Source organism: Canis lupus, chromosome 4 (genome assembly GCF_048164855.1).
Source record: "Canis lupus baileyi chromosome 4, mCanLup2.hap1, whole genome shotgun sequence".
NCBI classification, from domain to species: domain Eukaryota; kingdom Metazoa; phylum Chordata; class Mammalia; order Carnivora; family Canidae; genus Canis; species Canis lupus.
Genome location: NC_132841.1, coordinates 24,466,227 through 24,481,343, shown reverse-complemented (window position 1 = coordinate 24,481,343; position 15,117 = coordinate 24,466,227). Strand labels below are relative to the sequence as shown.

The 15,117-nt window shown below is 36.7% G+C and overlaps 1 protein-coding gene across 10 annotated transcripts in view; it reads right to left on the bottom strand.

Annotated features, from left to right (window-relative positions):
- FAM149B1 (family with sequence similarity 149 member B1) overlaps window positions 1-15,117 on the bottom strand; it is a 77,729-nt gene that overhangs the window by 59,767 nt on the left and 2,845 nt on the right. For 3 of the 10 annotated variants that reach the window (XM_072823572.1, XM_072823567.1, XM_072823568.1), the window contains exons 2-4: window positions 12,587-12,691; window positions 10,997-11,126; window positions 4,296-4,463 (exon numbers count right to left, since the gene is read on the bottom strand). The exons of 1 other annotated variant lie outside the window; for it this stretch is intronic. In XM_072823572.1, the coding sequence (XP_072679673.1) occupies window positions 4,296-4,463; window positions 10,997-11,126; window positions 12,587-12,691 (403 nt within the window). Of the gene's footprint in view, window positions 1-928; window positions 1,026-4,295; window positions 4,464-10,996; window positions 11,127-12,586; window positions 12,692-15,117 lie in introns of those variants that run through there. 6 more of the 10 variants (XM_072823570.1, XM_072823571.1, XM_072823575.1 and 3 more) reach the window with 5 other exon arrangements.

Here is a 15,117-nt window from a genome sequence, read left to right as displayed (position 1 = left end):
TCTATTTGTCCCTTCTGTTTTTTGGTCCTCTCTTGATTCTTTCCTTTTTTCTTTTTCCTTTTTTGACTTATTTGATTAACAAATGAAATATCAGTTAGTATTCCACTTTATTTCCCCAATTGGCATCTTAGGTTATTCTTCCTTTTTTTTTTTAAAGATTTTATTTACTCATTCATAGAGACACATAGAGAGAGGCAGAGACACAGGCAGAGAGAGAAGCAGGCTCCACGCAGGGAGCCCGATGTGGGACTCGATCCCGGGTCTCCAGGATCATGCCCTAGGCTGCATGCGGCGCTAAACCGCTGCGCCACCAGGGCTGCCCTCATAGGTTATTCTTCTTATAATTTTTAATGCTTGTTCTATAACTAATAATATGCATTTCTAACCTATCAAAGTCTAGTTAGAGTCAATATTTTACCACTTTATACCTCCTTCTTCATACTTCCCATTTCTCTCTTGATAATTTCTCTTTCCTATTTCATAAATGTAATAACATTAAAACAGTATAATTCCATTTACGATCACTGATCCTTTCAGCTGTATTTGTCTCATCTTTTACTTCTACAAGTATAAATTCCATCTTGCATAAATTATAAATCACCAGAAAATATACACTTTTATATTTACCCACTTATTTACAATTTCTGATGCTCTTTATCTCCCCCTGCCTTGCATATTCCAGCTGCTTCATCTTCCATGAATGCTGATCTCTGTTCCTCAGCACAATGGAATCACCATGCCTTGTTTGGACTTGAGCTCACAAATGGATAGTCAGAAAATTATCTCCAATCAGGAACCAGGGGCCCACCTTATGAGTTTCCCTTCTCTCAGGGACTGTAGATATGTGTTGCCTATTATCCAGTGCTTCAAGCGACACCCAACATAGGGTTTTCAAAGCCAGAACAGAATAAGGAAAGCATCAACCAACCTGGGAGGGCACTCTGGTATATGAAATTGGAACCCAAGCACAGTAATGAAGGTGTCTGTGTAGGAAGATGGCCTGCATCTAAGCAGTCTTCTTGACCCTGAGCAATGCAAGAGGGGTGTTCTAGTTACTTTGGCAGTATAACAAATTACTCTAAAATTTAATGACTTAAAACAGCATCATGTATTATTTCCTCAGGTTTACATAGGTCAGGAATTTTTAGAGATCACAACAGGAATGGCTTCTCTCTTCTCCACAATATCTGAGATATCAGTTGAAAAATTGAAAAGCTTGGACCTGAATTCATTTGAATGCTCATTCACTCAAATATCTAGCAGCAGTTGATGCTGGCTTTTAGCTGGGGGCTTCAGTTCATCTCCACATGGGTTTTCCCATGTGGTCTGGTCTGAACTTCCTCACAATATGGTGGCTGGATTCCAGGTCAAGTATCCAGAGAGAGAGAGAGAGAGAGAGAGAGAAACAGAGGCAGGCAGAAGCTGTGTTACCTTCTAATCTAGAAAATTATACAGCGTCACATTCACTGCATGCTACTGATTGAGCCAAACAGTCATTCAGGTTCAAGAGGAAAAAACTCTCAATGGAGAAGTATCAATATCTTGAAAGAAGAGCACGTAAGATGGGATATATACTGGCATGGCTTTGAAAGTACAGTGTCATAGTGGGTGTTTTTAGGCTGGAGAGTAGGTTGTTGCAGAGTATTGGAGCACAAGTAAGATGAAGAGGATGTCCATGTGGAAGGCAACCTGCTTGTAATGATGGTACCAGAATAGAGAGAAGGCTATGTGGAGAGCAGGCAGCCTCACACATGGTGATAGTCCAAGAAGGGTGAAGAAGGTACCTGTATGGAAGTCAGGACTACTATGGGTGTCTGGCTCTGAGCAGGGTGAGAACAACATCCAATGGGTGAAAGGGTACAGGGGGTAGTGACCCGGTATAAGGTATTAAAACATTTGTGAAGTAAGAAAGGCATTAGAAGGAAACTGGTTACATTCAGGGGCATTTATCAAATAAGTAAATATATTAAGGATAATAGAATCCAGGTTGCTTAGTATCAAAGAAAGAAGTTACAAATATGAAAGAGGAAAAAACTAGAATGAACTTTGTCATGTCAGAATGGAATAGGGGAAATACATACATAGATTCCCTAGTCCTGTCCACTGAGAGGGTCTTCAGGGACAACTAAAAAGCAATGAACATACTTAGCACCCAAATATTTGTTTCTAAATGTGGCACTAAAAGGAACCAGGGCTCCTTAGAGAAGTGGCTGATTCCAGCGCTGGGCCAAAGCAAGTACAAAATAAGTCTCGAGTATCTTGTGCCAGAAAGTGAGATGAGAACATGTCAATATGTCCTACTGGCTTCTGCCAGTACGAAGGGACTTCTACTGGCTAAAAGCTGGGAAAATATGAACTTCAAAATAAGTAATGATAATGATATAACTCACTGAATAAAATAGGAATCCGCAAATCTACGCTGATGTAAATAAATTCAAAAATTGAAAGTTTGATGAGGAATAGGATAGCAGCTACATAATTTCAAAGTTACCTCTCCAAAAAATACTTTTTAAAAAATATTTTATTTATTTATTTTTTTGGCAGGGGGAGCACGAGCAAAGGAAGGGGCAAAGGGAGCAGGAGAAGCAGACTCCCTGCTGAGCAAGGAGCCCAACTCAACTTGGGCAATCCCAGGGTGTTGGGATCATGACCTAAGCTGAAGGCAGATACTCAACCAACTGAGCCACGCAGGCAGCCCTCCACAAAATACTTTGAAACAACAGAAAAAATTAAGGTGTAAGACACCAGACCTTAATTAAGTGATCAAAGTGAACATCATCAGTAATAGGACAAATGGAACCATGTGCCACCAAATAGAATGCAATGAGAAAAACAAGCTCATACCTGTGATATCACAGATGGAAACTAAAGAGACATAACAACGTTAAGTGAACTTTTTCTATAAAGGATATTATTGGGATAACTAGTGAAATTTTAATGAGGTCTAGAGGATTAGATGGTAGCCATGTATCACTGTTGGGTTCCAGAATTTGATGCTTACACTCTGGTCATGTAGTGTCCTTGTTTGAAGAAAATACATACAAAAATCTTTAGTATGAGGGGGAATCATGTCAGTAACTTGCTCTCAAGTTGGTCATGAAAAATAGTTCTTTGTAGTGTACTTGTAACTTTCCTGTAAATTTGAGGTTGTTTCAAGTTTTTAAGAAAATATTGTACATAGCATTTGCAACTCTGATCTCAGACTATAGATTTCATTAAGACACAACCTTAAAAAAAATGGAATTAAAAGGACTTACCTACTCTTACATGTGATACCTGCAATGAAGTGTTTGTGTGATACAAGGAAAATACCAACATTATCTATATACTAACTAAAAACCTTGAAAACACAATCATTGCAATAAAGGTCAATGATAAATGTATTCTTCAAAAAATTAAAATAGTTTTCATATGACCTAGCAATCCCACTTCTAGTTATATACCTAAGAATATTCAAAACATATGCCTATAGAAAAATTTGTACACAAATACTCAGAATGGAATTATTCATAATAGCCAAAAAAACAAAACCATCCAAATGTCCATCAACTAATGAATAGATGAACAAAACTTTAGTATTTTTGGAAGTATATTCATCAATAAAAAAGAAGTTCTGACACATGCTAAAACATGGCTAAATCTTGAAAATAATGTGAGATGCAATAAGCCAGACACAAAAGGTCACATTGTATGATTCATTTATATGAAATGAAATGGTCCACACAGACAGAAGGCAGATTGGTGGTTCTCAGGGGGCTGGGGGGCAGGAGGAGTGCAGAGTGATAGCTAATGTGTATGGGACCTCTTTGGGGGGATAATACAAATGTCCCGAAATTAGTCACTAGTAATGATTACATAACTTTGTGAATATACTAAAAACCACTTCACTGTTCACTTTAAAAGAGTAAATTCGGGATCCCTGGGTGGCGCAGCGGTTTAGCGTCTGCCTTTGGCCCAGGGCCCGATCCTGGACACCCAGGATCGAATCCCACGTCAGGCTCCTGGTGCATGGAGCCTGCTTCTCCCTCTGCCTCTCTCTCTCTCTCTCTCTCTCTCTCTCTCTCCCCCCGTGTGTGTAACTATCATAAATTAAAAAAAAAAAAAAAAAAAGAGTAAATTCTGTGTTACATAAATTAATTATCACAGTAAAAAAAAAAATCCAGTGAAAGTTAAATCTAATATTAAATAGAGGAGAAATCTATTAAAATATGTAAGTACAATATTAGAAGTTTTAAAAACATGACAAAGAATATAAATTTTTGCTAGAGGCCAACATTATCACAGAACTCAGTTACCTTAAAAAACAGGTGCCGGGATCCCTGGGTGGCGCAGCGGTTTAGCACCTGCCTTTGGTCCAGGGCGCGATCCTGGAGACCCAGGATCGAGTCCCACATCGGGCTCCCGGTGCATGGAGCCTGCTTCTCCCTCTGCCTGTGTCTCTGCCTCTCTCTCTCTCTCTGTGACTACCATAAATAAATTTAAAAAATTAAAAAAAAAACAAACAGGTACCATACACCCATATAACAATAATAAATAAATTAAAAATGTAATTTTTAATATTGTATCATATAAGGTACCTACGAATAAATCTTCAACAAATGGACCTTTATGGACAGAATTATAACAATTTATTAAAAGATATTAAAGAAACTGATATTAAATGAAAAGATTTATGGAGAGCCTGGCTGGCTCAGTCAGAAGAGCATGTTGAGTGTTGATCTTGGGGTCAAGAATTCAAGTCCCTATTGAGTATAGAGATTACTTAAATAAACTTTTTAAAAAATGAAAAGATTTATATATCAAATTCATGAATAGGAAAACTCAGTATCATTAAGATAGCAGTCCTCCCCAAACTGACCTATGCAATTTATTTATTTTTTTTTAAATATTTTATTTATTTATTCATGAGAGAGACAGAGAGAGGGGCAGAGAGAGAAGCAGGCTCCATGTAGGAAGCCCGATGTGGGACTCGATCCCGGGACTCCAGGATCACACCCTGGGCCAAAGGCAGGCGCCAAACCGCTGGGCCCCCTGGGGATCCCATGACCTATGCAATTTAAAAATCAGATTCTAACCTGACAAGGATTGGCCAAGACAATTATGAACAATGCAGTAAGAGTTCCCTACCAGATTATTTTGGATTATAATAAAGCTATAGTTTAATTAAAACCAGTTTTATGAGTTTAGGACAGACCAGACCCTTCCATATTTTAAAACTTAATCTATAACAGAGGCAGCACAGCAGAGCAGTGGGGAGAGGATGTAATGATTCTGTGGGAAATGATACTACCTTCTGTGGAAGGGTTGAAAAAGTTACGTGTGCATTTTTAGTGATCACAATGACCAAGGGGTGCTCCAGGTATTTAATATGAAGGGATAATGAATACTAAACATCTTGCTAGGCATGAGACATTTCTGTATAATAGCCATATCCAAGATGCCAAAAATGCCCCTGCTTAGAAATCCTGAATTAGTCAGTAAAAGGTGCTAAAAAAAATTCATTATCCATATGGAAAAATTAAAATTACGTTCCTGCTGTGAACCATATACAAAAAAACAATTCCAGAAAAAAAAAAAAAAAAAACAATTCCAGGTGGATTATGGACCTAAATGTGAAAATTATAAAAGCCACACACTCGGAAAAGATATTTGTAATACATTTAACAAAGGATGAATGTGTGATTGCTACGACTAACAAAAGCAATTAACAGTGGCTTAAACAAAGTAAAAGTTTATTTTTCTCATTAAAAAAAAATTAGTCTGGGGATCCCTGCGTGGCTCAGCAGTTTGGCGCCTGCCTTTGGCCCAGGGCGCGATCCTGGAGTCCCGGGATCGAGTCCCGCGTCGGGCTCCTGGCATGGAGCCTGCTTCTCCCACTGCTTCTCCCTCTGCCTCTCTCTCTCTCTCTCTCTCTCTCTCTCTCTCTCTCTGTGTCTATCATAAAAAAATAAATCTTTAAAAAATAAAAAGAGGCCTTTAAAAAAAATTAGTCTGGGGGTAGGCATTAAAAAGCTGATATGGTAGCTCCACGGATATAAAAAACTCAGTTTCTTCTATCATTTACATTCTCAATGACACTTAATGGTCCAAGATGCCTGCTGTACCTTTAGCCATAGTTCCATGTTCCAGGCAGGAATTAGGAGAAAGGGAGTAAATGGGGAAAAAAGCATTCCAGAAAGCTCCATCTCCTGACTTCTATGTACAATTCATTAGCTACCACTACCTGTAAGAGGCTGAGAAATAAATTTTCAACTAGGTACAATACCTGAAGTTCTACAGGGAGAGTGGATATAATGTAGGTATCTGACAGTCTCTGTTATAAACATCTAGACAGGGTTCCACAAACTATGACCAGCTTGTTTTGTAAATAAAGTTTCATTGGTATAGTCACACCCATTTATTTACCCATTATCTATGGTCGCCTTCTCACTACAGTGACAGAGTTGAGGGTCCTGATGGAGCCTACAAAGTCTAAAATATTTCTACTTTATCGAAAAAGTACACTTACCCCAATCTAAAAGATAAAGAACTCCTATTAATATGAAAACAATAAAAAATAAATGGGTATGAAATATAAACAGGCAAGTCAAAGACTACAAATATGTGCATCATCATCTATGGAACTCTCCAAACATAATGCTGAGCATAAGAAGCCAGATACAAAGAGTACATACAGATGATTCCATTTATATGAAGGGCAATAATAAAAAAAACTAGTGACAAAGGTCAGAATAGTGGTTATTTGGGGGGTTGCAAGAGGTATCTAGGGTGCTAATTGTCTATATCTTGATCTGGGTACCATTTCTCTCTCACACACACACACGATTTCTAAGTTGTGCAATTTTTTTTTCTGTCTAACCTACCCAATAGCAATCAGATACCTTTTTTTAAACCTAAAAGTCTGATTTAAAAGTTTGATAATTCACTGTTTTGGTCAAGAGTATAGGAAAACAGGCTCTTCATATGTTCCTGATGAGACTGCAGATTAGAACAACTTCTACAGAGGGCAACTTGGCAACAGCTTTCAAAATTACAAAAGCATGTATCTTTTGACCAGCAGTTCCACCTCTAGAAGGTTATCCTTGGATATATCCACATCTATGGAAAATAGTATATGTACAATATTATACAGTATTATAAATGCATTTTTGGTAATAGTAATGAGTATGCAACTATTAAAGAACAAGTAAATTTTTTATAACATAAATATTCTTCAAAATATATTAAGTAGAAAAACAACTGGCGCTATACAGTGTATATGACAAACTTTATGTAAAAATAAAAATAATTAAAATGTATAAAGTTAGCAAAGGAATAAATTAAATTTGTTAATAATTCTTGTCTGGTTCCTTACTTTAATTGAAATAGCTTTAATGTTTTGACATTCAAACTGATTTTTGCTATTCAATTGGCAAATAGTCATCAAGTCTTAAGGGTTTCCTCCTTGCTTACTGAGAATTCTCATAAGGAATGCTTTTTGAAATGTATTGAATATTTTTCCAGCATCTATAGGTTTGATCATACTTTTTCATTTAATTAATCGATGCTAAATATATTACATTTGCAGGTACATTTCTTATTTTCTTTTTTTTTTTTATGATAGTCATACAGAGAGAGAGAGAGAGAGAGAGAGAGGCAGAGACACAGGCAGAGGGAGAAGCAGGCTCCATGCACCGGGAGCCCGACGTGGGATTTGATCCCGGGTCTCCAGGATCGCGCCCTGGGCCAAAGGCAGGCGCCAAACCGCTGCGCCACCCAGGGATCCCTGCAGGTATATTTCTTAGAATAAACCTTACTTGAGATTTTACTCAAAGGGAATAATAAAATGATAGAGAACTAAAAAAAGATCTAAATAAAAGAACTATGTTTCAAAAAAAAAAAAAAGAACTATATTTCTAGCTAGAATACTAAGATGAAAAATGATTGAAATGTGTATATATATTTAGCACAGTGCCTGGCATCTACTAAATATTCAGTAAATTTTAATCCTCTCTACATCTTCCCTAATTTAATATAAAGTTACAATGCTAGACCAATTAAATTCCTGATGAATTATAAAATTTGCTGCAAGTGAAAATAAAATTAAGCTTAAGAGGTTAAGTATTAGGACACAAATACTAAATAATATATGTTGTTTAATGAACATTGGTAGATTTGCCCTAAAGATTTTAAAAATATAATGAAAATGACATGATTTTATTTTATTTTTTTTAAAATGACATGATTTTAAATCAAATATAGAAAAGTGGATCAAACAAAATAGGTTCAACAGTATAAAAACTTAATTCATACCTCACACCATATATTATTTAAAAAGTATGGTAAGTTAAAAGGATAAACATAATATTCTACAAATGCTATAAAGAAGAATAGTGCAATATTCCATCTTACTAAAGATAAAATCCTGACGTATAAAAATGAAGGTAGTAAAAAGAAGTAGTAGTAGTAGTAGATGTGAAGGTCGAAAGTGAAATGGTGGGGATCCCTGGGTGGCTCAGTGGTTTAGCACCTGCCTTTGGCCCAGGGCGGGATCCTGGAGTTCCGGGATCGAGTCCCACATCAAGCTCCCGACATGGAGCCTGCTTCTCCCTCCTCCTGTGTCTCTACCCCTCTCTCTTTCTCTCTCTCCCTGTCTATCATAAATAAATAAATCTTAAAAAAAAAAAAAAAGAAAATGGTAATATTTGATCTTTAAAAAAATCTGCTGTGCAGTAAATAAAAAAAGGAAAGCAAAAAAAAAAAAAGGAAAGCAAAGGAAAGGGATACATTTGTATGACATTTATAACTTATAAAGAAGTACTAATTGCAATATAGAGACAACTAATGGAAATACAAAGTTAGTACATTAAAACTTCACAATAAGCCATCAAATTAATTATTTCCCTTAGGATATAATTTAAATTATTTACTATGGCTTTATATGATCTAGTCCTGCCTGCCTCTCTGATTTCATTTATGCTTTCTCTGTCTGAGACCATCCCCCAACCTTTTTTCAGTTCCATGAACATACCAAACATTTTCCCTTGGAAACATGAAACTCTTTTCATCCTTTGGCTTTTGCATATGTTGCTGGTTAACTGTCTGGAAAGCTCTTTTCATCACTCTTCACGTAGTTAACTTTTTAATCTGTAAATCCCAGATCTATCTATCTAATAATCCTATCTAAAGTAAATCTCCCCTATAATGTCTATCAATCCTATCTAAAGTAAATCTCCCCTATATGTCCTGTTTCTGTAAATCCCAGATCTATCTATCTAATAATCCTATCTAAAGTAAATCTCCCCTATAATGTCCTGTTTCAGTAGCCTGTCATCTTCCTTAGAGGACTTCTCACCTTTTGTATTTTACTTATTGTTGTTACTCTCCCTCATTAGACTATTCAATCATGTGAATCTCACTCACCCTATATTCCCCAGTACAATGTCTAACAGCAGATGTATTCAATAAATATCTATTGAATGAAGAAAAATAAAACTCAAGCATCAGATAATAATGGAAAGTTCCAGTTATGACATTAGGGATATTATATAACTATATATAGCTATTCAAATTGAGGTATGGAAGTAGTAAAAGAAATGTTTATATGGAATAATGGTGAATGGAAAAGCAGACCACAAAATAGGATGCACATATACAACTAAGTAAGGAAAGTGTTTATACAACCAAATTCAAATGACTGGAAAATAATTCATGGTGATAATAATAGATTATAACAATTAGCAGACCTTGTAAAGAAAAGAAGTTGTTAACAACAATATGCTATAAAGTCAGTATTGTGGAAGAGTACTTACAAAGTATAAAAACAGAGTATAACATTGTAGGTACGCCATGATTACAGCTAAATTAAATATAAATTGAAAGAAGACACAGAAATAAAAATACCTATTGCATCAAGGCAATAAACATGCATAAAATGTGACTTTAAAATTTTCTTTTTGGGATGCCTGGTGGCTCAGAAGTTTAGCACCTGCCTTTGGCCCAGGGTGTGATCCTGGAGGCCCAGGATTTAGTCCCACATTGGGCTCTCTGCATGGAGCCTGCTTCTCCCTCTGCCTGTGTCTCTGCCTCTTTCTCTCTCTCTGTGTCTCATGAATAAATAAATAAAATCTTAAAAATAAAATAAAATTTTCTTTTAAGGTTTTGATCTTTTAAAAATAATATTTTATAATGGTATTCATATGGGGAATATATAAAAAATAGTGAAAGGGATTAAAGGGGAAAGGAGAGAAAATGAATGGGAAATATCGGTTAGGGTGACAACATGAGAGACTCATGGGAAATGAACAAGGGGTGGTGGAAAGGGAGGTGGGTGAGGGGATGGGATGACTGGGTGATGGGCACTGGCGGGGGCACTTGATTGGATGAGCACCGGGTGTTATACTATATGTTGGCAAATCGAACTCCAATAAAAAAAATACAAAAATAAATAAAATAAATATTTAATAATGGGAAACAGCCATAAATAAGTAAATAAATAAATTAATTAGTCAATCTCTTCTCAACACCTAATAAATAATGACTAAATAACATTTTGGGTAGATATCTTTAGTCCTTTTTTCTAATATGTATATAAGCAAAAATATATGTAAACTCAGAACCACACTATCCATATTATTTTTAATCTGCTTTTTTCATTTAATCATATATCATAATCATTTTCCCAGTCTATAGTAGCTTAATAATCAAGTTCCAAGAATAATTTAAACAACAGGTAACAGTGGTGAAGAGACACATTAGTGGACTACACAAAGCAAAAGGTGTAGACCCAGAGCCCAGTTTCATACTAATGTTAAGTCTAACACTAACATTTTTAAGGATCAACTACTGTATCCATAAAATAGCAAATACTGAAAGAGGTAAAAACTGATGAGAAGTATTAAAATGTAAAAAACCAATGTTCAAGAGTGAGGAATGAAATATACTGACAAAACTGACAAATCCTAACTCCCAGAATAGTCTCCCAAGTACTCCATCAGACCAATAACATACAACTCACACCATATCCCCAGGAGAAGTCCGAGCTGCCTTCCGTAGAGATCCCTGTGCCTGTATAGCTTAGAAAAGCAGATCTTGAATTCCCAGTGTCAGCTGATGTAAAAGGTGATTCTTGTGTAATGTCAGAGTCACTAAATGCAAAATTTGGAAGAAGAGAGAAAACAGAAAAATTCTTATATTTTCTCAAGTTTCTGTAGCATTAACTACTCAGCAATTTACTAGGTGGCAAGCATGTATACAATCCACAGAAGCAAAAATAAATGAAGAATTTAATATTTAAACATGGAAAAGTCTTAATTCCTACAGAATTGATGACAGTGATTCTAAATAATTCTAGTTATAGTTTGCAACAAATACTTTAACATTCAACTTAGCATTTCAGAAATATGAGCAGTAATATTTGAACTTGTATGGCACTTTTACAGTTTACCAAGCACTTTTATAGATATAATCCCATTTTATCCTCACAACAACCTCGTGATATAGAAGTCAACAGACCCCATCTAAAAAATTTTTTAAGTTTTTTTTTTTTTTTAATTTAAGTACACTTTACATTCAATGTGGGGCTCAAACTCATGACCCTGAAATCAAGAGTTGCATGCTCTTCCAACTAAGCCAGCCAAACACCTCAATTAACCCCATTTTAAAGACGATCTGAGATTGAGTTTTAGGCTTTGCTTTTTTATTTTAATTTTAATTTTTAAACATTTTACCTATGCATTTGAGAGAGAGGACAACAGAGGGAGACAGCAGGAACAGAAGGGGAGGGGAGAAACAGACTCCACGCTGAGCAAGATGCCTGACTTGAGGCTCAATCCCAGGACCCTGAGACCATTACCTGAGCCAAAGGCAGATGCTTAATAGACTGAGCCACCCAGGTGCCCCTGGTTCTAGATTTCGAAAACTGGTTTTATGACTATAATTCTTCTATGATACCACGTTGCTTCTCAGAACCCTCTTTGAAATTACAGTATGCTCTGTTTCTTAAAATAGTAACTGCAGCTAATACTTACTCATTAACCATTATGTCAGTCATGCCAAGTTTTACATACTTTACCTCATTTATATTCACAATACCCTTTAAGAGATACTATTATCAGGATCCCTGGGTGGCGCAGCGGTTTAGCGCCTGCCTTTGGCCCAGGGTGCGATCCTGGAGACCCGGGATCGAATCCCACGTCGGGCTCCCAGTGCATGGAGCCTGCTTCTCCCTCTGCCTGTGTCTCTGCCTCTCTCTCTCTCTGTGTGACTATTATGAATAAATAAAAATTAAAAAAAAGAGAGATACTATTATCTGGTAAGTAACTTGCCCACTGTTACCCAGGTAATAAGTGGCAGAGCCAGGATTAAAAATCAGATGTTAGACTCCTTCTGGGTCTTGGCTTTTAAGTATGTCAAAATACTACTTTTCAAGGGTTATAAGTATGATGTTTCCATTAGCTGTTCCAAAATGAAAACTGAATGGTACTGAAATGTGATAAAAATTATTGTTTTGTTTCATTAGTACAAGACTAGGTATCAAGTCTAAACGAAAAAATACTTTTGCCATTATCAAGTGTAATAAGCAAACAAGTACACTTTGTGTTATTACCTTTGGGAACTTGTGTCTTTTTCATGGCTGTCATTAGTAGAAGAAATTTCATCCAGCTGCTCTGGAAGGGGATGATGATTAACAGCATGTTTTGTTATTCCTTTCCTGTGAAAGATTTTTTAAAAAGTTATATTTCTTGTGAAGAAAAAATATATACTTTTCAATAACTTGACTACAGGTTAGTCACCTACTTCCTGCTGCTCTGGGACTGCACTGTCCTATGTGGTAGCCACTAAAACTAGCAGTTAAAATGTGGTTAGTTGAGGAGCAGCTGGGTGGCTTAGTGATTGAGCATCTGCCTTTGACTCAGGTTGGGGTCCTGGGATGGAGTCCCACATCAGGCCCTGCAGGGAGCCTGCTTCTCCCTCTTCCTATGTCTCTGACTCTCTGTGTGTCTCTCATGAATAAATAAATAAAATTTTTTAAAAATAAAATAAATTAAATTAAATTAAAATGTGGTTAGTTGGCATGATGAGCACCAGGTATTGTACGGAAGTGCTGAATCACTATATTGTACACCTGAAACTAATATTACATTGTATGTTAACTGGAATTTAAATAAAAACTTATATTCTTAAAATTAATTTCACTGAAAACTTAAACTACAGTAAGTTATAACCCCACACCTATTAGAATAACTAGCACAAAATATAGTAATAACATTAAACGCAAACAAAGATGTGTAGAAACCAGATGTCTCATACACTGCTGGTGGAAAGGTAAAAAGGTATAGCCAATCTGGAACAGTCTCACAGGTTCTTTTTTTTTTTAAGATTTTTAATTTTTATTTTAAGAGTGAGAAAGAATGAGTGGAGGGCAGAGAGAGAGGAAGAAGCAAGTTCCGCTGAGGAGCCCCACACAAAGCTCTCCATTATAAGACCGTGGGATCATGACCTGAGCCGAAGGCAGATGCTTAACCAACCCTTGAGCCACCACAATGCCCCAATTTTTAAAAAAAAAATTATTTATGAGAGAGAGTGAGAGAGAGTGTGCATGGGAAGGAGCAGAGGTAAAGGGACAAGCAGGCTCTGCACAGAGCATGGAGCCCAACATAGGGCTCTATGCGGGGCTTGATCCCAGGACCCTGAGATCATGACCTGAGCTGAAACCAAGAGTTGGATACTTAACTGCCTGAGTCACCCAGGTGCCCCAGTTTCATAGTTTCTAATCAACTAGTACCAATGTCAGTTTACTAGCTTTGACATACTAGTTACGTAAGTTGTCATCATTAGGGGAAGGTAGATGAAAGGTTCATGGGATTCTATGTATGATTTTTTAACATACATAGTCTATAATTGAGTCTATAGTGAGTCTATAATTATTTCAAAATAAAAAGGCAAAAAACAAATTTCATCTGTTCTATTTTTTTTAACATGACTACCTGAAAATTTAAAATTCCTTATGTGGCTGTATTATATTTCTATTGGACAGAGCTGCACTAGGGAGTTCAACATGTACATTAAACTAAGGGATCAATTATATGTTCCAGTCTTTTTTTTTTTAAGATTTTATTTATTTATTCATAGAGACACAGAGAGAGAATGAGAGGCAGAGACACAGGCAGAGAGAGAAGCAGGCTCCATGCAGAGAGCTGGGCGTGGGACTCGATCCAGGATCTCCAGGATCACATCCTGGGCTGCAGGCGGCGCTATACCGCTGCGCCACCGGGGCTGCCCTCTATGTTCCAGTCTTTTTTTTTTTTTAAATATGTTCCAGTCTTAATCATCTATAGTAGACCTTCCTCCCCCCCAAAATTCTGTAATAATAAAATAAGTTTAGGAAATGTGATAAGCTAAACAAAGTACATAGGTTTCTTTATAAAAGGCCTCCTTAGGGCCTTTCATATGTAAATGTATATTATAAATCTCTAATACTCTTATTTCATAGGCAAGGAAAGTCAAGCACAGAGAGATTAAGTAACCTGCTTAAGGGATGCCTGGGTGGCTCAGCGGTTGAGCATCTGCCTTCAGCCCAGGGCATGATTCTGAAGTCCCGGGACCGAGTCCCACGTCGGGCCCCCTGCATGGAGCCAGCTTCTCCCTCTGCCTGTGTCTCTGCCTCTCTCTCTCTCTCTCTCTATCTCTCATGAATAAATAAATAAAATCTTTTGTAACCTGCTTAAGGTCATATGCCTAGGAAGTGATGGGAGCCAGGATTCAAATCCAAGTACTCTGGCTCTGAGGTTTCTCAGACCAAATGAATAATTTGAGATTTTAGTGAATTGTACCATTTTTGTATATAAGGATAAAACTAAGGGCCCAGTCAGCAGAGTTTGTACTTTAAACTATTTCTCAAATGGTGGGGATGGGTTTGTGCAGAGCTATCTGAACTTCTCTCATTCAATGATCCTACAACCAAAAGCTTGTCTTTGAGACAGTAGAAGTGAACAGAAATGTGGATTCCAGCTACAAAACAGAAACATAAGACATTTTTTAGTCTTTCAAAGAAATGTGAGTATGAAATGATTAGGTAACACCAAAGAAACATTAAATTTGATCGTAACACTGCTTTTACATAAGAAAATACCTGGG